This window comes from Lasioglossum baleicum, chromosome 11 (assembly GCF_051020765.1).
Source record: "Lasioglossum baleicum chromosome 11, iyLasBale1, whole genome shotgun sequence".
In the NCBI taxonomy this organism is placed as follows: Eukaryota; Metazoa; Arthropoda; class Insecta; order Hymenoptera; family Halictidae; genus Lasioglossum; species Lasioglossum baleicum.
This window is the reverse complement of record NC_134939.1, coordinates 383,438-409,845: the sequence shown is the minus strand read 5'-3', so window position 1 is coordinate 409,845 and position 26,408 is coordinate 383,438. Positions and strand designations below refer to the sequence as shown.

General features: G+C 42.2%; 1 protein-coding gene across 4 annotated transcripts in view; it reads left to right on the top strand.

Moving 5' to 3' along the window:
* Positions 1-26,408, top strand: part of LOC143213737 (opioid-binding protein/cell adhesion molecule homolog) — a 918,132-nt gene that overhangs the window by 863,469 nt on the left and 28,255 nt on the right. For all 4 annotated transcript variants that reach the window (XM_076433869.1, XM_076433868.1, XM_076433867.1 and 1 more), the window contains 2 exons: positions 5,541-5,588; positions 17,239-17,304. In XM_076433869.1, the coding sequence (XP_076289984.1) occupies positions 5,541-5,588; positions 17,239-17,304 (114 nt within the window). The remainder of the gene's footprint in view (positions 1-5,540; positions 5,589-17,238; positions 17,305-26,408) is intronic.

The window sequence follows — 26,408 nt, the reverse complement described above, 5'->3', positions numbered from 1 at the left end:
CGTCTGTGCTATTATGCAACCTCCTAGCAGCTCCCCGGTTTCGCATCGGGTTCGTCTGCGTTTGACTCCATTCCTAGAGGCTTCCTGACTTCGCGTCAGGTTCGTCCTCGCTGTCAATAATCCTAGCAGCTCCCCAATTTCGCATTGGGTGCGTCCGCGTTCCTTAACTAACAAATTTATATCATACTCCTAGGATAATAACCCTTCGCCGGCCACTCGTGCTGCTCGCGGTCCTGGCTCGTAACAAGAAAATGAAAACATTATCCGGATGGCGTCTTTCAGTTTTTTTCAAAAATCAGACTATCAATGAAATGATAATTAAAATAAACAACAATTAAAGATAATAATTCTGCTTACGATTGATCTATAAATCGCAGTATCTTATAATTGTTTTAGTTTTTAATTATTCTCGAGTATCCATACTTCCGTGAACGTTGATCTACATACAATTAATGCACATATATCATTCCATGCAAAATAGGACTCCTGTTTCGAATTTTGTTCAAATTTGGATATGTTGCAGTCTTTAGTAAAATATGAACGTATCTCAAAGAGAATTCTTTGAAATCTTGAAAATTGATGGCTCTACGGACGTGGAATATGAGGTGTCACAACTTTTCCATTAAATTATAACGGCCAAACTAACAAAACAATGACAATTTTAGTTTTGGGTGCACATAGTAAAACCATAAGAGTATTTAATAAAAATTATTTCAGTTGAAAAAATATTTATTTTCATAGTTTATTTTGCAATTGTTTTTTAAACAGGCGCATTGCTATCATACCGCCAGGAAATTGGAAAAATAAAAATAATGATAATATAGCCCCAAGTGTCCTCTTTGTGGACCCGTTCTTAAAAATACGGATACTTGAAAATTGGCGACATGAAAATTATTTAAAGTGAACGCTGCACCGAAATACAAGCGCGCGGCGCGGGGGAGGTCCTGTCGGTCGAAGCTAGAAGGGTCTCACAGACGAGCCTACCCACACATTTGAAAGGTCGGGCCCGATGCCTCTGACGTCACAGTTCCGACCGATGTCGGCTCCATTGTGCGCGTACCCTTAAGAAACGTTGTACATTCGTTAAAAATCGATATGAGAACTTTGATTTTTAGCCTATGAACAGCTAGCGCGTCGATCTGGCCTACTACTACCGGGATTTAATAGCAGGTGTTGAAATGATTTCAGCACACAGGCTATTCAAATTCAAATGTGATAGTCAAATAAACTTTTTTATCTTACGATTAAAGAAGATGTTCGGATTGGTAATCGCTTGCGTCAATACAAAGTTGCAATCTTCATTTCGTCGCATCACGATAAACAAAATACTGCATTCCATTTGAAAAAATAGAAATGACGTTGAATCTACCCCATATCTCTACTCGCTTAAAAAATGGTTGCATCACAATGATTTCTCGTTGGTAACAAACAACAAACAACAAACAGCAAACAACAAACAACAAATACTGAAAATATTCAAGATGGATTATATAGGGTTGAGGGTTCATGCGTGTATTGTATGTGTGTATGGCTGTGGGGTTGATGCGTGTGTTGTATGTGTGTGTAGCTGTGATAACAAATAATCGAAATTAACAGTAGAGTCATGGAATTACGATCACCGTATCGCAAGAAGAAGATCAGATAAAAACGAACCGCGCGACAAGAAACACGTCTGTCACGTCTATCAATAACGAATGGTTATCCGTGTGTCCTTACGGCTTTAATAAATAAATACGGCTGTTCCTTACAATTAGTTATTACCCACACCCTGTATACTGTATACCATTAATTTGGTGACTCTAACAATGTACATGTCAAAGGGCTGCGTTTCGTTATCGAAAAATGTCCGCTGTTCTGTGTTTTTACCCAGTGATTTGGGTGATTGAACACGAATTACGTGGATCTGGATATGGTTCAGCTACTTTGGTTGGAAGTTGAGAAGATTTTAAGTTTTAGATGGTGTCACGTCGGCTAGCATTTCATCATTGCCAGAAGGGCGAAAATGCTAGCGACACCGCGTATTTACAAGCCAGGAGGCCGGGCCGCGTTCGGTCGCGCGAAACGCGGTCCAGCTGGGACAAAAGATGTTCGCAGGCTCGTCGTTTTACGTGATCTTTAATATTATTCGGGCGCCAGGCACCAGAAGGTGCCGCACTAAAGGATACGCCACAACGTGCGAGCCGCGAACAACACGAATTCGAGTCTGCGAACACCAAGATATATCCTGGATGCTCCGCGAACGGGCGCAGGGTACTACGCGGGACGAACACGAGGCGTTTCCCGCGGTGGGAAGGTTTCTCACGAAAGAATCACTCACGAGATTTTGGCTAACAATCATTTATTGCACGATGGATGACAGAATCGCGCTGCTGGTGGAAGCCGGCAGCGTTTTTGAGGTTAGCCGACGCGTAACAATTAGTTTGGCGACCGATGTTTGTCGCACGCGCTCGAGTCCCTCAAGGACGTTCTATTCGCCGCGTTGAACCCAGCAGCAACGCGATGTTTGCATCGTCGTACGCACTACCCGGATTCCGATGGAATACGCGTTCTCTAAAGGACTGCTTTCGTCGGAATAAGCCACGAGATACGATACGAGCACGTAGAATGAGGTTAGCGTGAAAGATACAGCGACGCGCGGATCCTAGCAAAATAAGAAAATAGGGCTCCTCCCTCGCCAATTAATATTCCTCGCGCGATCGCCGCTCACGGATTCGTACCGTTCGCGAATTTACGCTGCTCCCGGCAGCATCGAAGCCACGTCGACCTTTCGGCGACGCAATCGCGGACCCGCAAAACTCTAATCGAGCCAACGCGAAGGAAATCACTGCGAATCGAAGGGAATCTGACAGAGGCTTACCACGGTTCTACGGCGCTTCACTGTCCCTCAGTCCGGCAGCGTTCTCGCAAAAGACTTTTATTCTTACGCAATAATTCAGGTCTTATCGTAACTAAAGCCAACGAAGCAGTGATTCTTTACGCCGTGGCTCGGTAACGCGGAAACAGAGCGTCCCCCGCTTTCCTAGGTTTTGGCCTATCGCTCCCTAGATTTTGGCAGGACCGGGTCCTGCGCGACGGTCCTTGGCTTCCGGCGACTTGCGGCTTCTCCGACAGCATCTCGGTGATTGGCCGCTTCCCTCGGAGACGATCAACGTAGGCCAATCCGGTCGCGTTCGGAGCTTCTAGCCGGACGAGGCGACGACAGGGCTGAGTTGATGTTCGTTTCGGTACCGGATGCCCTCGTCGGCGCCTCCAGGTTGTTTATCCCGGGCCGTGTCGACCTCTCGATGTTTCGGTGCGGGAGGTACACCGGAGCCAGTAGCGTTCCTCAGTCTTTGTCGGCGCGAAAAGTGTTCCGAGTCCCCTTCCGGGACCCGGCCATGGTCCTGCATAATCGCGTCGCGCAAATTGGCACGACGCTCAAAATCATGAGTGCTCTGCCCATGGGTCTCGCTCGTGCCCAGGGAGAGCGCTCGCTATTGCCCATCTCGCGTTTCTACGTTGCCAGAGGGTGACCCGGTCTTTCGATATTCGGATCGGAGGACGTCGGCAAAACTTCCACGTCACAATAGATAGATCGATGGAAAGTTTTTGTTGTGAATTTTGATAAATGGAAAATGATGAGGACATGGTATTCTTAAAAGTAGTACAGTAAAAGCTCCTTCGTTGTCCTGAATCGTGGGCACGATCGTTGTCCAGTGCCTACCCACTCCATTGCCTGTCAACACCGAGTAGCTCCGCAGGGCGTCCACGATTGATGACGGCTCGGGTATATCGGTGTGAACACCACACATTGACTCGAGTGAATCGAAAATTCAAACTTCTTAATTTTCATCATTCCTTTATGGGACATTCACTAGCTTATTTTTGGCATTTCTCTGATTAAAATGACCCCAAACACGATATGATTTCAACTGTATTTAGTGGTTTAACCGACGATGAAAGTTTCGAAGGCAACGAAGAACAGCGTATGGGACATTCTTTGAACTGTGCCGGCGACGGCGACACGCTTCGGTCATGCGATCCGTATTTCATTCTGTCCTTCTCTATGTTCGGCTCTCTACAGAAGTTTCGCTCGGCGCGGTCGGCGCGATATCTAGACGCAGTCATAAATCAAAAATAGTGTCCGGGCACGATCATTGTCCGCTCAAACCCCCGGCCTTTGGACAACGAAGGAGCTTTTACTGTACTCTGATGTTGTATCTCATTGCAGCTTGATCTTCTTGTTCGAGGAAGCAGTACTTCTTCCGGTTGTTGTTATGACGTAACAACATATACACCTTATTATTAGGGGTGTGCGGGTACCCGAAATTTCGGGTTCGGATCGGGTCGGAAAATTTGGTCGGGATCATGGTCGTGATCGAAATCACGGAGCTGGGGTCCCGAAAGTTTGCAATATTCGGGTACCCGAAGTTAAAGTTGTATTTATATATTCAAGTATAATGCTGTTCTATGATTTTTCAGTTCAATCTTTTATTTTCACTGGCAGGTACAGAATGATTTTTGTATTTCCCGTGTGATCGGTTCTCGAACTTCGCGACGAAAAGAAATAATTTCGAATACATTATGTGAAGTCACAGTATTTTGTTTTAAATTCGCGTGTAGGAAGCATAATTGCTTTACTTTTTCCGATACAAGTTTTGTTCTTGTGGCTGTGACAATATTTCCATCGTCAGAAAACAATCGTTCGCTGGATACTTGAATGGCAGGAATCGTAGTAGACTGTTACTGCCATTCTGCACTACTGCACTATCGACAACGAAAGGTTCACTGACATGTGACATACTTTAGCACACTTCGCTTAATTTGAACAGTTTATACAAAATATGTCCACACTGTGCGACGTCTTCCAGACTACTGAATGTATCGGGACGTTTCTGTTTCTAGTAAACACTGTTCTTACAAGACAAGGACTCTTCGTCCGCACACTGTTCGTATAAGAGCACTGTTTAGGAAACAGTGTTTACTACAAATCGAAATATTATTACAACCGATGATTGCAGAAACCGCAAGACAATACCTTGGCATTCCTGCCACTCAACTATCCAGCGAACGATTGTTTTCTGACGTTGGCAATATTGTCACAGCCACGAGGACAAAACTTGTATTGGGAAAAGTAGAGCAATTATGCTTCCTACACGCGAATTTAAAATAAAATACTGTTATTTCACATAATGTATTCGAAATTATTTCTTTTCGTCGCGAAGTTCGAGAACCTATTACACGGGAAATACAAAAATCATTCTGAACCTGCCAGTGAAAATAAAAGATTGAACTGCTAAATCAAAAAACAGCATTATACTTACATATATAAATACATATTCGGGTACCCGAATATTGAAAACTTTCGGGACCCCGACTCGACCCGACTCGACTGCCATTCCGGGTACCCGAACCGATCATTGCCCGACTTGACCCGAGGCTCGTGTACTCGAGTTTCAGATACCCTCACACCCCTACTTATTATACATCATAAATATAATTGGAATACTTAACATTATGACGATGACTCTGTCTAATATATTTTCTTTCATATGTTTCAGGAATAACGTCAAATACAAATTCGAGTAATAGCAATACGAGATACAAAGGTAAGATATTATACATTTTTTAAAATTACAATATAAGAAGATGAATTCGATCACTAAGTAACAAGAATTATATTTAAAGCGACAATAAAAATGCGAAGTTTAAAAAGGTGTCGCACAGTTGTCCGAATCAAAGAATGTAGGAGACGAATGTCCCTTTGAAGCAGTGCTACCAGATGAGGGGAATCACGGTGATATGATGTACCCCCTCTCTGATGACCAGGGTAATATGTGACACGTTGCACGTGCGCAACGAGGATTGAGTGGGGCGAATGGGAGACACGTTGCGCGTGCGCAATGGGGACGCAACAATGACATGACATTTCGCAGGTTTTAGGTTATTGCCGCGTAAAATTCACCCATTTACTTATCTCACATACTATTATTGATCCCTTTATGTCTATGTTGTGTTTTTTTTTATTAAAATTATTTGGACCTCTCAGGGTTTCAAATCCATTTTACTAACTCCCTATCTTTCCACTCTCACTACTATCGCCTTTTCAGCGGGGCCTACAGTTTATAAAGGTGGGTTCCGAACCACCTTGGGTCACCATAGTTTTAAAAAGGCACATGGAATATTTCCAGAGGTGCCGGCATCGGGGATTGAACCTGCGACCACGGTGTCCGCAGGCGCGCGCTTCACCCACTGAGCCACTGCGAGCCCTGTCTATGTTGTGAGTTGTATTTCTTTAAAATGTGACGTTACAAATAAAACATAATTTGTCAATTTATGCAACTATTTTTGAGGAGCATATGAGGGTTAACAGTGTTAAAATATATTATGATTTATTTTCACGACATTAATGAGAGAGATTTTACTGGAATGTAACTCAGTACTACAATACATACATGTTTCAAGATTTTTTTCAATTGTATAGAGTGTAGGATTTAAATCGTAAATTGAATAATACGTTCGTAAACTCGAAATGTTTTAATACGAATTTTGAATTATAACAAATACAACTAATTAAATTATCCCGTCTGAATCTCCGTCTGAGATCAAACACGTCTTTTCGTTTTCGTACGTCGAACCGGAATGACAAAGAAATCGCATATTACAAATATGAATAACGAAATCAATAAACATAATAACAGATATCGAATCGTCGCGTCGTTACAGTTACTAACGTCGTGACATTCAACAGAATTCTCGCCGCTCAGAGATGGCATCTCCCTACAATAGTAAGCACCCATACTTCGCTTCACGACTGAAACTCCCACATGTTACAATTAATTTTATTTATAATAGAGAATGTTTACAATCTCTATTTAAAACGATTCATATGATTCATTTCATTAAGTAGGTACATGTACATAATAGTACACAATGTCAGTCATTGTTGCGTCCCCATCGCGCACGCGCAACGTGTCTCCCATTCGCCCCACTCAATCCTCGGTTAGATTAGTGTCACCAGGTCGAGAAAATCAAGGGGAATACAAGTACCCCCTCTCTGATGACCATTCTACGGCACAGGCACGTGGTCTACGGTCTTACAAGGAGACCCCGCGTATCGAGACACCCAGATCTGAACGAAATTTTGTGTGAACATAGCTTAGACATCCTCATGAACTATCCCATTGGCTTTCTCTTGAATGGGCACCCGTTTTCGAGATAATCGATATTGAAATGCGACATGTAAGTTATATTCAATGAGTCTTTTGTCACAGCGATCTGTGGCTGAGTGGGTTGAGCGAATGTCTACCACGAGGTTGGTCGGGGTTCGCGTCCCGTGTCGGCATTTTTTTAAAAATATTTTTTATTTTTCTACGTTCTACATATTATTTCTAATATAATAAATGACAAGTAATCTAGTTTTACGATAGACAAGATATACGTTTCCGCGCGGGGAAATTTTTTTGTTTCTTTTTCGAAGTTTTTTCGATAATGTAAAATAAGTTTACAACAAATAAGCAAGAAATTAAATATATTAACACCACTTCCCGCCAGTACGTAGTGGGGTGATAGGCGTCGAAAAAGCACCCGAAACATAAGTATATTCTGCACCACGAACACCGCACAAATACTGTTGCACTTTCGTTGCAGTTGCACTTTTCTTTTTTTATATCTTCAGGAAACGCTACCTCGTTCACGTTGGCGTAAATGAATATAATATTATATAATTATAATATTTTTTTTATCTTTTATATTTTTTTCATTTCTTTTCCTTTCTTTTATCCCTTCACCTGGCCGTCGGTGGCCTGAAAAACACATGTTGCTGTTTCTCTCCTTCTTTTGCTCGGAAAGACAGTCCCAAAGTAGTAGAGCAACATGTGTTTTTCGGGCCATTGTCGCCCAGGTCTGGTCTACAACATCTAACAATAAATTGTACGCATTAAAAACGGCTCAAAAATAGCTTTATTGCTGCTTGCCTCGCAAACCGTCCCGACCATTTGCACGCCAAATGTTTCATTGTGCGTGCCGATGGCCGCTACAGGGCGATTACTTAAAAATACTGAAGTTGAAAAGATACTGTTTTATGATAATTTACTAGAGTCTTCGTATTTTGGCTAAAGACCTCAACACAGCAAAAATAATTTGCGTTATAATACTTACCACAACGAATATGTTAGATTTTTATCAAACATATATCTTGTCTATCGTAAAACTAGATTACTTGTTATTTATTATATTAAAAATAATGTGTAGAACGTAGAAAAATTTTAAAAAAGTGAAAAAAATACTTTTAAAAAAATGCCGACACGGGACGCGAACGCCGACCAACCTCGTGGTAGACATTCGCTCAACCCACTTTTCTTTTTTTTTTTTTTAAGAGCGTTTATTGTGCCAGAAATAGATATATACATCGGTTATTACAATGAAACTTTGTACGCTCGACAAGTTTGACGGTGTGTGTGTTTTTGTTTGACTAAACTTAATGGCCCGTAGGAACGGGCTCTCGCAGTTTTGCAGCTTTCTGTTTTATTGCACTTACTGCGGGTGTGTTTACTTAGGCTAAGAGACGTTTTCTTATCGTATATCATTTAGTTGTGTACAGAAAGGCACGGAGTTCGCTCAACCCACTCGGCCACAGACCGCTGTGACAAGAGGCTTTCACTCATTGAATATAACTTACATGTCGCATTTCAATATCGATTATCTCGAAAACGGGTGCCCATTCAAGAGAAAGCCAATGGGATAGTTCATGATGATGTCTAAGCTATGTTCACACAAAATTTCGTTCAGATCTGGGTGTCTCGATACGCGGGGTCTCCTTGTTAGTGGGGGACTTTGGAGTGTGCACATAGTAGGGGTGTGCGGGTACCCGAAATTTCGGGTTCGGGTCGGGTCGGAAAATTTGTTCGGGTTCGGGTCGGGATCCCGAAAGTTTGCAATATTCGGGTACCCGATGGTGTTTCAGAGTTATTTAAATCGAAATATCTCGTGAACTACTAACTTTTTGACATACATAGGTCAGTACTTTTTATAACGAATGTCCAGCTGCATCGATTGATGTATTAAAAAATACCTCATTCCATTTGTTAAAATGAAGTTTTCCTTTAAAGAGCAAGTTGACACAATCTTCAGTTATGGAGAAACGCAAGATAATTTGATAAGAGCTTTAGCCCTATATGATCAATTACATCTAAAAAATTAAAAGAAAACCAAATACTAGAGGTGTGCGGACGTTCGAGATATCAGACTCGGTCGGACTAGGAAAAAGTCGGGCGGTCTCGGTCGGGCGCACAGTGGGGTATTTGGCCTGTTTAGCGCGCCAAAAGTCGAAATTTTTACTTTGTTCAAAATGACTAAAACTTTTTACCCATGTACCTGAATATATATGCAAGTAATCTACAATAATATTTTTCCATAAACGGTACTATTTAGTAACCTATAGATACTTGAAAGTAACATATTCTCGTGACCGAGAGAAGCATGGAAAAACTTGTGTTAAAGAAATGATCTTTCTCACAAGTTTAGTGTATCAAATCGAGATAAAAACATACCTAGGATGTAAAGGAAGGTTTATAGAGTAATTTTACTGCTTTTTGTTTTATACTCTTCGGTGGTTTTGATAGAATAAACAATTAAAAGTGATATAATTTTTTTTCAGAAAATTAATATGTTTCATGTAATAACTTTTTTTCTCCGCAAAACACCCCTCTAATTTTTTTAGGGGTTAATCATTAGACATTGCTTTATACAATCCTGAAAAGTTTATATGCGGTTTCGTGCTGTAACATACCTTTTTATGCGATTTAGATCAGTATGGCATGAACCGACCGTATATCATATGACTGATAATGATGAAATAACTGAGCTGTAGGTGATAGATACTTGGAAGTAAATGAAGGAAAATGAATGTCATTAAAAAAAATTAATAAAAATTAATAAATATTTATAATATATTTTTTTTTTTACGAAAAAATGTTTGAAACAAAAGTTTAACAGTATTAACTTCAATATAAACTTCAATATATAAAACTTCGAAAAAATTTTGTTTAAAACAAAAAAACAAGGTCGCTTCGATTTTTTAAACATTAAGTTGTATTTTTGATTTGATAGTGTTGTAGCTGGTGTTAAGACGAATTCAACGATATATAATAGTATGACCTTCACACTATTAATAACGTCGCAATAGTTTTGGCGCGCTAAACATGCCAAATACCCCACTGTGGGGCGTCCGTGACAAACGAACGCTCGGGTAGTCCAATACTGTTGGACGGTCCGATATTGTCGGGCAGTTCGGTACAGATGCGATTTCGGACCCAGACCAACAATTTCGGGCAGTTTAACACCTTCAAGCAGTCCGACTAATGCAAACGGCTCATCGTGTATTCGAAATTTAAATTATAATTGATTCTTAATATAAATTTAAGTTTAATGAATTGTTTGTATAATACTATAAATAATGTAAATGCGTAAGGGTAACTAATTTCCATGCAAAAAGAAAGAAACACAAAAAGACTTAGATGTAGGTATATATTTTTATATTTTATTGGCATATAAAAAACACAACTTCTGTACATTTTCAGGCAACAATCTCGTACGAGTTGCCATTACTATATTTCCAGAGAGCGAAAACAATCGCTTACTTGTTACCTGGGTTGTAGGTATTACCAGATATTTTGCAACTAAAATGTTAATATTTTGTAATAATACACCTTCCGAAAAATAACTCTGTATTTCTCTTCAATTCCTTCTCTTCAATTTCTGTGTTGCCCAACGTATTATTAAAAAAGCTAGTAATATAAAAAAATAAAATATAATTTACCTTCTTGTATGTCAGCAGATATTTTACTTCTTATTTGCGACTTCAAATCTTTATACATATTTGGAATTATCGCAGAGAGCAGCGAAGAGTTTGAAAGTATAATACATTGTTGTATACTATGTGTTCGTTTTGTTTAACTGTAGCTGGCTCGAGCTCAGTCTATCTTTACTGCCAATTGATGAGAACATGCAACTTTGGAAAAATTTAATAGACAATTGTCAGCTTTGCATAACGATTGGAACAGTAATTTTGATGAAAATATTCCTCGGAATGAAATAGCTGAAACTGGTATGTTTTTTTGTTATTAGAACATTTTTATGTTATTAGTACAATTTTTCTTAATTAATTGCTATTGGATTTTAATGGGAAGTTGAAATCAACTAAAACGCAGTTTAACCTTTCAAATTTACTTTATTTGAACGGCGACAGAAAGAACGTCTTTCCTTGAAGAGGATCTGCAGTGAACTAACTAAAACTGACCTGAACCATACTCGACTCTCGAAAAAGGAAACGGGGTCCTATATAGCATATCTACGAGCTTCTGTCTTAAGGTCTTTGCAGACTATACCGACACGGCGGCTACCTGCAACGGACCGCTAGGCCGTTTTGGGTCTCTCCTCTCTATTTCAATGGGGATGCGGACAATAGGCCGTACCGGCGCGGCAGGTAGACGGGCTAGAGCGGCTACGTATCGGGACGGGAAAAAGTGCGCACACGATATCTGCCAGCGCCGACATTTGACTTTCTTCTATATAGTTTCAATGGAGGTGCGCGCACTAGACCGGCACCGTTCAGCACCGACACGACGTGCAACGTCTCGGCAAAAGGGACATTCTCGGCGACAATGTTTTGCCGGCCGCTCGATGTGGTGTTCGAACGGAAAACGACTAAACGAATAAAATGAAGATCGCAAACAATAGAATTGGTTCGTTGATTTCGTATATTTGTCAATTCATGACAATTTTAGTTATACTATAGTTAGTTATTTAAAGTTTTAAATATTTATAAAAGAAATTTTACTCGCATAACTTAAAAATACTGCCAATTTTGCGATGATTGTTATCCAGACGCCATAAACAATAGTCTCTTTTTAATTTGATAAAAAACATCATTTGTAAAAAGTTCATATTTTATCACGAGAAATGCAGTAATCGTTGGATTTCACAGAAGTTATTCGGGAAATCTAGTTAATTGAAAATATTAAATTTGCATATGTTCTATTTGCAAACGATCATTATCGATGATAGACATGGGATCCGGACATTTCGTCGAAGGACATTTCGTCGAAAATCGAATTCGGACATTTCGTCGAAGTCATTTCGTCGAATGGACATTTCGTCGAAAGGACAGTTGGTCGAATGGACATTTGGTCGAATGGACATTTCGTCGAAAGGACAGTTCGTCGAATGGACATTTCGTCGAAGTGACATTTCGTCGAAGGGACATTTCGTCGATGGGACATTTCGTCGAAGGGACATTTCTTGACCCAAGTTTTGGTTTTGGTTTTAGTTTTGGTTTTGGTTTTGGTTTTAGTTTTGGTTTTGGTTTTGGTTTTGGTTTTGGTTTTGGTTTTGGTTTTGGTTTTGGTTTTGGTTTTGGTTTTGGTTTTGGTTTTGGTTTTGGTTTTGGTTTTGGTTTTGGTTTTGGTTTTGGTTTTGGTTTTGGTTTTGGTTTTGGTTTTGGTTTTGGTTTTGGTTTTGGTTTTGGTTTTGATTTTGATTTTGGTTTTGGTTTTGGTTTGGTTTGGTTGTCAGGCTGGCCCTTTCCACCCCCCCCCTGTTTTCTCTCTGACACCACACACACACACCCAGTGCTTAACACGCACCCAGTATTTTTAAAAAGAAGGTTTCCGTTAAGAAATTAACATTTGCACCAATTTTCACTATCATATTTGTAATCAGCACGTGAAAATACGTAAGAATCTAGAGTATAATTTAGAAACAGTGGGTGCGTGTTAAGCACTGGGTGGGTGTGTGTGGTGTCAGAGAGAAAACACGGGGGGGGGGTGGAAAGGGCCAGCCTGACACCACACATACCCACCCAGTGCTTAACACGCACCCAGTGTTTTTAAAAAGAAGGTTTCGGTAATTATTTACAAAAGCACCACCCTCTCCGATTTTGATAAAATTTATATATGATATAGATATGGACATTTTGAACAACTTTTTCCTTTTCCAATATAGGGGGGTTTGGGCAACCAAAACCAAAACCAAAACCAAAAACAAAACAAAAAATTAAAACAAAAACTTGGGTCAAGAAAGTGGACGAAATGTATTTTCGACGAAATGTCTCTTCGACGAAATGTCCCATCGACGAAATGTCTCATCGACGAAATGTCACTTCGACAAATTATCCATTCGACGAACTGTCCTTTCGACGAAATGTCAATTCGACCAAATGTCCATTCGACCAACTGTCCTTTCGTGGAAATGTCCATTCGACCAAATGTCCATTCGACGAAATGTCTTCGACGAAATGTCTTTCGACGAAATGTCTTTCGACGAAGTGCCCTAGATCCGATAGACATTATCTTTGACTGATAAATATCCATTATAAAGGACAACAATTCTTTTTAGTCATATGGAACCGTTATCGATGATGGAAATAATTTTTGGCTATTAGTATTAGTAATCATTGTCGAGGACAGAAATTTTATTGGGCTACTAATTACACTAGTTTACAAAATGAAATTGATTTCATGTACATTTAGGAGAGTATACACGGCGAGAGATTTCACCAATAAATTAAGACCATTGAGCGATGCTATCAAGGGTTTTACATATCGTTCCTCGCGAGAGAAACGGATCCCAAAACCAACCAAAGACAGAGCAAGAGTCAAAACTGTTACTAAAATATTCTAAAGAATAAAGAGAGTTGGGTTCTTTCGTATGTTTTTTGTTTTATTCAAAACGAAATTTAAGTTTTCGCTGTAGCAGTGGCATCCACGTGAGAACAAAAGAAACCATTGCCGGCATGGCCACTTGTCGAAAAATGAATATATTCAGAAAATGTGGGATTTGGATTTATTCACTCAATCGCTAATAACTTTATCATTTTTCGGCCGATTTACTACTGGTTGGTGTTATTTTATGCTTTACGTATATAAAGAGAAAGCGGACGTTGTTTGTCGGTTTCTATTGCCACACAATAAGCTTGAAAATTTAATTTTTTTAAAAATCTGGACTATTTTCATCAATATCTTTTGAACCGCTTAACCAATTAAAGATCCCACTATACATATTTGCTCATCATTTCAATGTCTTTCATTTGGTACCAAGAACGACCAAATCGGACACATCTAGCTCCAGGTATGGTTTTTAAAGTGAAAAGGGGTAATAAACTTGAAAAAATCAAAATATCTTAAAAGCTGTTCCGTAAAAAAAATTTTAACCTTTATTTTCGAATTCAGCAGGAGAAAATCCATAAGAAAAGTTACCTCTCATCAAATGTACATAAAATCAATTTCATTTTGTAAACTAGTGTTATGCGAGAGTCAGAATAGATCCAAGTCAAGATCCTGTTTGTGGATATATCCGAAATGGCACATTGATGTGGGAAAGAAAAGAAACGACTCGCGCGATCTTCGAAAATTTTCTTTTCATCCCTCTAATAAAATCGTAGTCGTTACAGTAAAATAAGAAGCGATTGTGTAGGCAGTGCCAATGCTCGCCACTCGAAAGTAACTGCGCCCAAACCCCGATAATCCGCAATAACCAAATCACTACAGCGTGTCTTTACAATACAGTCATACAGCAATAAAAACTCGACCGTACGCCCCAACATTATTACCATTGTCGAACTCGCACCCGGTCTGCCTACCTGCGTATACGTAGTAAACTGGTGCCCTACCGTCGAACCTACAGAGGTGTCTTGGCAAAATATCTTCGCTCGACACGAGTTGCCGCCAGCGCAGTGGTGTTCACCACTAGAACGGTCTGGATTAGGTCGTTCGATGGGTTACGGCCAGTTACGGCGCGGCGAACGCCCGCGCTAGTGGTGAGCGCCACTGGAAGTGTCGTTGCGGTGCCGGTCCGTCAATAGTGTACGGAAAAGACCACCACCGCGGTGCCTTTTTAACGGCGCGGTCCGTTGCAGGTAGCCGCCGCGTCGGTATAGTCTGTAAAGACCTTTATTTTAGTGGCCTTGGTGCGTCAAGGGTTTTTCCAGGCAAGACCCTTCTGCGATATATCTGGCAGCCTCTATACGACCCTCTTTTACTACAAGGACATTTTAGAAAGTCGAGGCAATTTTGAAATTGTCGGTATATCCAACAATTGCATTAACTTTGAAATCTCCATTATATTACTGTTAGATGAAAGAAAAAAATCTAGTTTACTAGACTTTTTTAATACGACGTTGAGCAACCCGGAAATTGAAACGTGCAATTTTGATATACGCAAAAGCCGAGAAATGCAGAGTTATTTTTCGGAAGGCATGTTATCACGCAAAATTAATATTTTAGATTCGTGGAGAGATAATGCAACAAGGTTTTTAATATTGAGTTCAGTTGCAAAATATTATCTGGCAATACCTGCAACCCAGGTAACAAGAGAGTGATTTATTTCGCTCTCTGGAAATATAGTAATGGCAACTCGTACAAGATTGTTGCCTGAAAATGTACAGAAGTCGTGTTTTTTATATGCCAATAAAATATAAAAATATATAACTATATCTAAATCTTATTGTGTTTCTCTCTTTGTGCATGGAAATTAGTTTCCCTTACGCATTTACATTATTTATAGTACTAAACGCTTGGTAGGGTACTATACAAACAATTCATTAAACTTAAATTTATATTAAGAATCAATTATAATTTAAATTTCGAATACACGATGAGCCGTTTGCATTAGTCGGACTGCTTGAAGGTGTTAAACTGCCCGAAATTATTGGTCTGGGTCCGAAATCACAACTGTACCGAACTGCCCGACAATATCGGACCGTCCAACAGTATTGGACTACCCGAGCGTTCGATTGTTACGGACGCCCGACCGAGACCGCTCGACTTCGACGCATCGACCCGTACACTCGGACGTCCGAAACATAAGACAGTCTGCACACTCCTACCAAATACACGTGACGCAGAGATACAAAGATTGCAACTCGGTATTCACGAAAATCGCCACCACCTCAAACACCTTTTGTAAAGTAAAAAAGTTTATTTTCCTACCACATTTCATCACGCATGACCTTCGATGACAGTTTCTTAAAGCTGTCCAAATACCGGCTATCACATCACGATAAAAGAACATAACAGTCTATTTAAAAAAGTAGGGATGGCTTTAAAATCTCGTTTATGTTTTCACCGACATAATTCCTCCATCTACAGGGTGTTTATTCTAAAACAGGACACCTAAATATATCTCTTCAGGTTATTGTGATGCAAAAAATATTTGTTACGTAATGTGCATGGTGTCAATGGACCAACTCTCTATCAAGAATATATTTTTCCGAAGGTCATTTTTTTCGGAGTTATCAAGGTCATCAGGATGTTTTTTGATACATAACTACATCTTTATTTTATTGCACCGTGTAACTGATCGAAAAATACATTCAGATATTTATAAAAACAAGACCTTGAAATTACCTTGATCTTCGAAAATTAAAGTTTTACCTTCAGATCAAGCTCAAGGTCATGTTTTCATAAATATCTGAATGTATTTTTCGATCAGTTACCCGATGCAATAAAATAAAAATGTAGTTATGTATCAAAACACATTGATGACCTTGATAACTCCGAAAAAATGGCCTTTGGAAAAACATATTCTTGCCAGATCTTTGGTCCATTTATGATATGCACATTACGTAACAAATATTTTTTGCATCACAATAGCCTAAAGAGATGGACCGCGCAAAGGAACGCCAATTTTCGAAGATCAAGGTCATTTCTAGGTCATGTTTTTATAAATATCTTAATGTATTTTTCGATCAGTTACACGCTGCAATAAAATAAAAATGTATTTACGTATCAAAAAACATCGATGTGTGACCTTGATAACTCCGAAAAAAATGACCTTCGGGAAAAAATATTCGTGCCAGATTTTTAGTCCATTGACACCATGCACAGTACGTAACAAATATTTTTTGCATCACAATAACCTGAAGAGATATTTAGGTGTCCTGTTTTAGACGAAACACCCTGTATATCAGTTTCTTCATATTGTTATAAATGACAGGAATATTCAAGACGATCATACAGTTATCCCCCACCGTGCATATGTATGTTAAAGTGTAATTTTAATTTATTATATAGTTCTAGCTTACTCGGTTACTTTCTGTTGAATAAGATCTGCTGTGACAAATGGTGTATTGCAAATTTATTTTCGAAACAGTTGCGTTCTGAATGATAAATTGTTCCTATTTGGTTAAACAAAAATATAATTATGTGCAATTTAATTACTCTCACAACGATGACTAATAATTTTATTGCATTGTTATTGCAGGAAAATTAAGACATAATTCGGGGAACGACATTTTTGAGGGAAATCAAGACATGCTCAAAGAACGAGGTGAGTATCGCTCTTGCTAGTGAATTTAGAACAATCGCAGAGAGGGGTTAATCTACCTTAGAGGTCGGTAAGAAATGTTCATTTCACTCGATTTTCGAGGGCTCCGCCCTCCGGTTCCCACCGCACATTCTTCCCCCCTTTTTTTTGTCGTGTGAAAATGCGTTACGCATACGTCGGCACCCTGGAGTTTTCGGCTCCGGGGGTGGCCGGCACCTCCTCAAGACTTGGGTCTAAAGGCGTCGGTCCACCCCGGGAGGAGTTAAACTGCTCCCTGGGGACCGGGGTCAGCTCATCCCCCGGCCCTTTCTTCCGCCCGCGGGACGGGGGCAAAGCAAAGGGAAACCCCTGCTCCCTCAGAAGGGGACATTCTTCCCGCCTGTGTCGGCCCAAGTACCCGACCTCAGGCGTGTGCTGTATAAATTGCGCGTGGCACATTATTGCGACACCCGAATCAATAGGTTTCCACATTACCGAGAAGGTAGTATTGTCAATGTGTTTTTTTTTGTCAGTGGTATCGCTTGTAGATCCATACCACTATGCCGCATGATAAATTCGGAAAATAAATATAAAAAATAAATTTGAAGTTTTTAATTTCATCGCCAAAATTTTATTCAGATATGGAGAAACATTTTCGTATACGTTTAGACGAGTTTGGTAAATCCGAAATGTCGAATGGGAGGCTGGACGTCGCTGTTCGCATCGATACCGGTGTCGGCCTAATGCGCTACGCACAGTTCATATGGTGCACGGCCGGAACAGGGGACGTGGCTATCGAAAATCGGCCAAAACAAGCACTTCTTGCCGACCTGTAATCTAAGAGAAGAGAAACCGATCCACGAAAACCGAATATCCCTTCCACTGCGGGGCATACGCCGCGAGGGACCAAGCAGCTCGAGCTGCCTCATTAATAATAAATAATAAACATGCCGCGTAATACGATTTCGGGTCGGGTATATTGGTGTGAACGTGAACCACTACTAATACAATTACAAAACTTCTTTATTTTTCATTACTTTTTTATGGCACTTTCACTAACATATTTGTGACATTTTCCTCTGATTAAAATGATACTAAACACAATATAATTTGTACTGTTTCTAGTACTTTAGTTGGTGGTATGTTATAAGTTTATGACATAGAAGACGATAGCGAGTGAAAAAGAAAGAGAAACAGTGATCGCGACGGTCAGGAAAAACGAAAACCTTACTTACATAATTTATTACTTAAATTATTTTAAATACCAATGCGATGCTAATTTTTTAATTTTGTAACGCGACGAGGAACGAGACAACCCCAGGGGTGCCAATCCGCCTCGGTACTACCCTGAGATGAAGAAAAGAATCGCGCCGCGACCGAATGTTCTAGAAGGCCGCATGTTCGAGAAACTTCTAAAACCCCTAACAACGCCTTGTTAGAGTTAGCAACGATTGGTATAAATGTCGGTAGACTATCGCGGAGCATTCAATTTTGCTGCGCCTGTGGGAGAGGACGAGGTAAGACCACGGCCGCCCATAGGTTAGGGAGAGTACGAAGCAATGCTATCGGACGCCCGGCAGCTCAGGAGAGGACAAGGTAGCTTCCTGGCCTGAAAGTAGGATCACCTGGTGACTCTGTACGTCTTGGAGTGGACGGCCATGGAGGCCGGCCGCGCCGAGCTTACAGAGGACACCGGGTGAATCCGTGTCGTCGTCGTTTTCCCCAGAAGGAGAGTACGGTTGAGATAAACCGGACGCCTGATGGGGAAACCTTATATTAGCAAAATTATTTTAATCTTACGTTGCTAACCTCTTCTTCAAAAGTTTATTGTAAATTATACGAAAACTTTCGATGTACGAAACTAATTCGAAAAATATATTCTTTGTTCAGAGAGAAATCCCTATTCCTGTTTGTTTTAGAATCCAGGTCGATTTGGAAAGTCGAATCGATACTGGGACTCTAATCTTAATATTCTGGATTGAGCACGAAAGTCGAGCGACAGATCGAGCGAAACGTTTACACAAATGAACGTAAAGGGAATCAAAGCGAAACGAGTGTCGGTTTATCGAGTCAACAATGTACTGATCGATCAGCTGGGCGCGTCGATCCACCGCGTCCGCTCCCCCTGCCGCGCCCGCGAGGCCGGAGCTGCTCGATCCACCCGTGGCGCTCGCGGGGAACGTCGGGGCGGTGCGGGGACGACGGCGCGCCGAACTGATCGCTAGGACGGAGTCATTTTATTTAGTCAATTAAGTAGTATACAATGGAAAATACATGAAAAATCTCAAACACTGTTACTTGCGATAAGAGAGACCCAACCCTACCATTAGTTCCTACCATTATGTCGGATCCTACAAAAGTTTTGGCGCCCAACGAGGGGCCGAGGCTTACGATCTGAATTCCGATTCCATCTCCAACTCTGACCTGGTCCCAGTCCATCCATCGAGTTTTCACCAAGTCAATTTTCCCAGCTCCTGGGGTCCCTGAACGATAAACCTCCTGTTTGTCTAAAAAGTTTCACGAGATGTAAGGAACGCTTCGATGGCTGTCATGACTACATGACAGCCAGCGCGTTCATCGCCGCCATCTCGATATTTAAGGATATCGAAAATATTAGCGATGAAAACGCTTTAAAAGGATTACCACTGCTCTTCGAGAAACACGCAGATATCTGGTGGCGAGGTGTGCGAGGATCTGTATCAACATGGAAGGAAGCCTTGGATACGATCAAAACAACTTTTGCACCTCGACGTCCCGCACATCAGTTATACACGGAGTTGTTCCGGACCACACAGGACGCAAACACTTTGACGGACCTGTTTATTAGCCAGAATCGGGCATGGCTGGCAGACTTGCCAAACCCGCGCCCGAAATCGGTCTAAATAGACATGATCTACGGTCTCCTACGCCTTTCGCTTCGGAAGAAAATTCCCCGAGAATCGGTAACAACGTTCACCGATCTGATCAAGCGTGCCCGAGAAGTAGAAGATCTCGGGAAGGAGACCCAGGGTAAACAACGACAACCATCAACGCATTACCATCGGACGGATGGGATATTTGCCAAACCATATCCCAGGGACCACCGCCGCTGCAATATTTGCCGCCGCCCAGGACACGCCACCGCCGACTGCCGTTTTCGAAAAAACAACGTGCCAGTACCGAAGCCGACGACCACCTCAACAATGCTGCAACCAGGATTCACGCAGCCCCCAGTGAGTCGCACTCCGCTGCAATGCTACGGATGCGGTAAACCGGGAGTTGTACACAGCAAATGCCCGGACTGCACTAAGACAGCTAAAACTCTCACGTCTGCAGCATTTTGCACGGTAAGTGCAACGATGCAATCACCACAACGACTAGCGGTCGACATCACCATCGCCGGAGAAAAAGGGCAGGCCTTCTTCGATACCGGATCGAAGTGCAGCGTTGCAAGTCAGAGCTTGTACTTTCTGTTGAAGAAGAAAGGCTACCCCTTCAAAGAACGGAAAATGGAAGTCGCGCTAGCAGATGGAAATCCACGCATTCAGGGTGTCAAAGCGGCTCAGCTTGTAGTAGAGCTTCGTAGCTGCCGCCTCCGGACCACCTTCATTGTCTTGCCGGAAGGAAAGGACAACCGACCTCTGCTGGGCGTCGACTTCATCGAAGACGCAGGAATCGTATTGAACGTTCCGCAGCGAACATGGCACTTCGTGGTGGCATCGGAACATCTACACGATTTCCAGGGTGAAGTTCCAGTTGGGAGTGCATCTTTCGGCAAGGGGGAGACTGGTGTCCCTCTATTATCCTTGACGACAGATGCGATTCGCGAGATTCAGAATATCGCGAAACCTCCGCCGAAATGTTTGAGCCTGATTCGGGAAGATACAAGCAAACTCCAGGCTTACCTACAGGAAGAAATCGAAATGGAGGAGCCAGTGTCAAACGCAAATTATCTAGACATCGACAATTTCTTCGAGAGATGCATTCAAACATTTGAAACAAAGATGGACATCTCTACTGTCGAACTCGGGGAAATAAGGGAGGACGAGGCGGTAAGTATCTCCCCCGAAGAAAAGCGAGAACTCTGCGAATTGCTTAGAGAAGACGCTGATTTATTTCAAGCCAACGTACTACCGAGCAGGGAAGCTGTCCATCGAATAGACACCAGGGACTACGCTCCAATCGCTGTGCCGCCATATCGTATACCACCTGCAAACAGAGAACTGCTGCGCACAGAGATAGAAAAGATGATCGAAGCAAAAGTCATCGAGGAATGCGAATCACCATGGGCCGCACCCGTAGTGTTAGTGCCTAAAAAGGACGGCAGTATTCGGGATTGCGTAGATTATCGCAAGCTCAATGCCGCACCGTTACCATTACAGACTCGTATCCTTTGCCATGGATCGACGACCTGCTCCATTCGGCCAAGAGAACGGGATTCATGTCTGCGTCAAGGTTTATTGTAAATTACACGAAAACTTCCGATGTACGAAACTAATTCGAAAAATATATTCTTTGTTCAGAGAGAAATCCCTATTCCTGTTACTTGCGATAAGAGAGACCCAACCCGTTCCTACCATTATGTCGGATCCTACAATTTTCAATTTTCTTCTTGTATACAGGGAGGACAATTTATCTGAAGACATTGAAATATCTCGAGAACTATGCATCGGATCAAAACAAGTGGGTAATGAAAGTTGTTCGTCGCGAAAGGGAACATCCAATGATACCATACTCGACCCCCACCGCCACCCCCTGAGGGCGGGGGTGGGGGAAGATAAAAAACTTAAATGGGAACTTCCATTTTTCAATGCAGATTTGGCTTCTCCAGAAAAAATACATAAATTTGACCTAGGAGTTTTTGCATTTTGGTTCACAGATGGCGCTGTAATGGACAAAAAACAAAATGGGTAAAAAATCGTTGAAAATTGGGGATATCTCGAGAAATGCACATCAGATCAGAAAAATAAAACTAGACGTGTTTGATAGTTTTAAAAATGCTATTCAATAACACCATAATTGACCCCTCACCTCCACCTCCTGAGGGTGGGAGAGGGAATTATTTAAAAATCTCGGTGGGGGGTCGAGTTTGATATCATTTAATGTTCCCCTCCGCGACGAACAACTTTCATTACCATCAACATCGGCTGTTGCTTTCCTATGAGCAAGGCTTCCTGTATAAAGAGCCCAAATTCGTACCAAAATTTTTGTTAAGCGGAATATTTGCAGGTCGCCGCACATCTCTGTTAATTTGCAAAATTCTACCATAATTCTCTCGGAACATATTTTCGAGACGTTAAGCTGTGTAAGTAAACATAAAATATTTTTCATTTTTTAAACTTGTTAAACGAGAGCTCCCTTAAAAATCGTGTCTAGCGTATGATCTACGAAAGGTAAACAGAAGACTGAGCATGAGCGTTCGAGATATGCTGGAACGATAAGGTCTGTTTAGGAACGTTGTGACGGTTATTCGGGAGGGGAGTGAATGTAGCCGTATCAGTCGGCAATCCAGGTCTGGGCATCGAAGAGAATGCATGCTGGATGTCATCTCCGGGAGTATCCTATCTAGGTGCACGGTAGTGCACCAGCCAAGTTCTTGCACTACCTCCTTTTACACGAAACAACTTAGCCGTTTTTTAGAGGCTTATAACTCGGCACTGGAGGCAGATGGAGAGATGTAATTTCGTATAGTTGTTAAATGCTATCATGTCTCAATATTGACAAAACATTAATCTTCCAACGTTAGTAAGTTCCGAGATATAGGACCTCAAAAATCGTTAAATTTGTCACTGACTGACTGACTGACTGACTGACTGACAGATCATAAAAACCTTTTGGGTACTTCCCATTGTCCTACAAGCTTGAAATTTGGTACATAGGTCCACCATAACAAACATTTAAAGGAATAATTATCAAAGTTTGAAATTTTCACCCTAAAGGGTTGAAAAAAAACATTACGAAATAAGTACGTAGGATAGAACATAGCTACATATACATAAGGGTACTTTGGGATTACCCCGTTGACCATTTTCGCCAAACTGTATTTTCGTATGCGTAGTCGGGCAGGCCTGGCGGCCGGCCCTCTCCGCCCACACCACCTAACCCTAACTAATTCTTGAGAGGTCGACGGGATAATCCCAAACTACCTACTGTGACGTGGCAGTTTTGCCAACGTCACCCGATGCCGGTTATCGGAAGACCGGGTCACCCTCTGGCAGCCTAATACGCGAGAGGCACCGTGGCGAGCGCTCGCCCTGGGTGCGAACGAGACCCATGGGCGAGTTCTAATATTTTTGAGTATCTGCAGGACCGTAGTCGGGCCCCAAGGGGGGACCCGAAGCACCTCTCCCGCCGAAAAACAAAGAAAGGATCGGCACCGGCGTAAACTCCCACACCAAGGAAGTTAGGGATCAACGCGACCCAGGATAGACAACCTGGAAGCGCCGACGAGGACAGGCGATGCCAAGCAAGGGATCTCAGCTGTCTCGCCGTCGCCTCATCCGAAGAGGAACCTGATCAGTTGCCGGATTGGCTCGCGTCGATCACCTCGGAAGGAAGCGGCGAATCAACACACATCGCTGCCGGAGAATCATCGAATCGCAGGACGCCAAGGACCGTCGCGCAGGGCTAGGCCCCGTCCGAAAATCTGTTAGCGATCGGTCGAATTGCGTGCGGGGGGGGGCGAGAGCGGCAAGAGGGGGGCGCTCCGCTTCCGCGTTCCCGAGTCACACCGCGAGAGATCACTTCTTCGTTGGCTTTAGCGAAAACTAGTTGCGAATTTCGAACCTTAATTATTGCATAAGAACTATGGTATTTGCGAAGCGAGCTGCCGGATACAGAGGGACGAGAACGTGAGACCATCAATCGTTGCCCTGGGTAAGCTTTTGTCAGATCTACTTTCGTAAAGTGATCTTTCTCGCGTTGGCTCGGTAGTGTGTCGTATCCGCGATCGCGTCGTAGAAACACCGATCTGATTTCGTCACTGCCGCTATTCGAGACGGATTCGAAGTAATCCGCGAGGGGCGAGAATCCGGTGTGTAATAGACGCGCGGGGAATATTTTTCGGGTGCCCGTGCTAGAGGTCGGATGGCGAGGACCCGCGTGTAGACTTGACCTCGCGAAGGAGAAATTGCGAGCACCGGGCACTATTATGTTTTCGAGGATCCGCGCGTCATTGTCGTTATAAATCGAACCTCGAGTCGTCCCACGGTGGGACGCCGCCACGTGCTCTCGTCGTATTTCCGCGACGTGTTCCGCCGACGAGAAGCTTGATATAACGCGTATTCCATCCGAATCTGGGCGTAGAACGCGAAGATCGTGTGCGCCGACGTTAAATTCACGTTGCTGCCGGATTCATAGCGTAAAGAGAAGGACCGTAGACGGTCAAATCGCGCGTGCGACGGATCGCCGTCGCCGACCACCTGTCACGCGCCGGCTAACCTCAAAACGCTGCCGGTCGTTGTCGGCAGCCGTTCTGTAATCATCTTCGAACGAATAAAGTTGTGTTAGCCGAATCTCTGAGTCGTTATTGCGTGAGAAACCTTCCCACTGCGGGGAATGCCTCGTGTTCGACCCGCGTAGAATCCTGCGACCATTAGTATCTCATCTCCGCGTAATATCGATTGTCGCAGGTTCGTATGGTTGTCTCTCATCGTGTTTAATAGCGAATTTAGCGTGGCATCTTCTGTGCCTGGCGCCCGAACTTTACGTAAGAGATCTCGAGAGACGACGAGCCTGCGTACAATTTTTGTCCCGGGTGGACCACGTTTCGCGCGGCCGAACGTGGCCCGGCGGTATCGCTTGTAAATACCCGGAAACGACGTGACACTACATAAGTATATACGTTTCATTGGCTTCGAAGTCGCAACAAATACTGATGAAAATCAGCCAAATGGATCCGAACGTCGCCGGCATGGCAGGGTGTTACTCTTCGATGCATTGAATTTGGATTTTGTCTTGCAGATTATAAAAGAATTTTTTTTCTTTGATCGTCGCTGCGTTGTTTAGATTTTTCGGGACAAAGTTTCAAGTAGGTATAAATAGGTAGTAAAACGAACATTCATTTATTAATTTACCTAATGTCCACCTTAAAGATAAAAAATGTTTAGGATTTAACGAATCAGGGATAAGAGTAATAATAACCACAAATTTGATAATTGATGAAATTTCATCAAAAAGTGATGAAATCCCAACAAAAACATTCTGTAAATAGGAGCCAAGTTCTTATGGCCGTAAAAAGTTGTGAGATCAAACACAATACGGCCAAGTTCGTTAGCTTAGAAATACCTATTGCAATACTGAAAAAAGCGTTTGTAAAAATTAGTTTAAAAGAACGCTATTTAATTTTTAAAGAGATGCATGAAGGGCTAAATAATTCAAACTACGTTGCCAGAACGAGAGCCCACTACTTCTCTCGTGTGTTCAGATGTAATAAGGGAGCACACCATTACACGATCAACTAAACAATTCATTAACAAAGAAAATATAACATGGTAGCTATACACAAGGTATGAACCGACAAACGTGACGTATGAACGACACGTGGCCAATGGTCGACAGTAGCACAGGAGTGCTACAGAAGCACGTCGAGTCTCCACGACTGTTCACGGAAAAAGAGATAAGAGATCGGAGGAAGCACACTTCCTCGATCATGTCGGCGCGGTACACAGAGGTAGCGCTGCACCCCACACCGCCTCGTCGCGGTGGCCACGTCGCAGCTGTGGCGTGGGGTTGCGTGAGACTTAATCTGCTGCCTCGCAGCGTGGAGAGTGGGCGTCTGGCACCGCGGCGGCAGGCGTGGCAGTCGGCGTGGAAGTCTCGCGCCGAGAGTGAAGTTAACCGTCAGAACGTATTGATAGGACAATATTAATACCAACACTTTTAATTTTAACTTCTTGCTATGAAGCCACTCCCAACAGATTTCTGAAGTGATACATTATGAGGTACAGTCGTAGGATACATGTAGGTACAGTCAATATGGACCCAATTATATCTTGTTTGCTGTTATTTTAATCACACAACTGTCACAAATATGTTGGTAAAATTTCATTAAAAATAAGTAAAAATAAAGAAATTTCATTCATTGCATGAAGCGGTCTCTTGCGCCTTCGGCCCCGCGGTTAGTGTTTACACGCACTATCCTTCTCTAC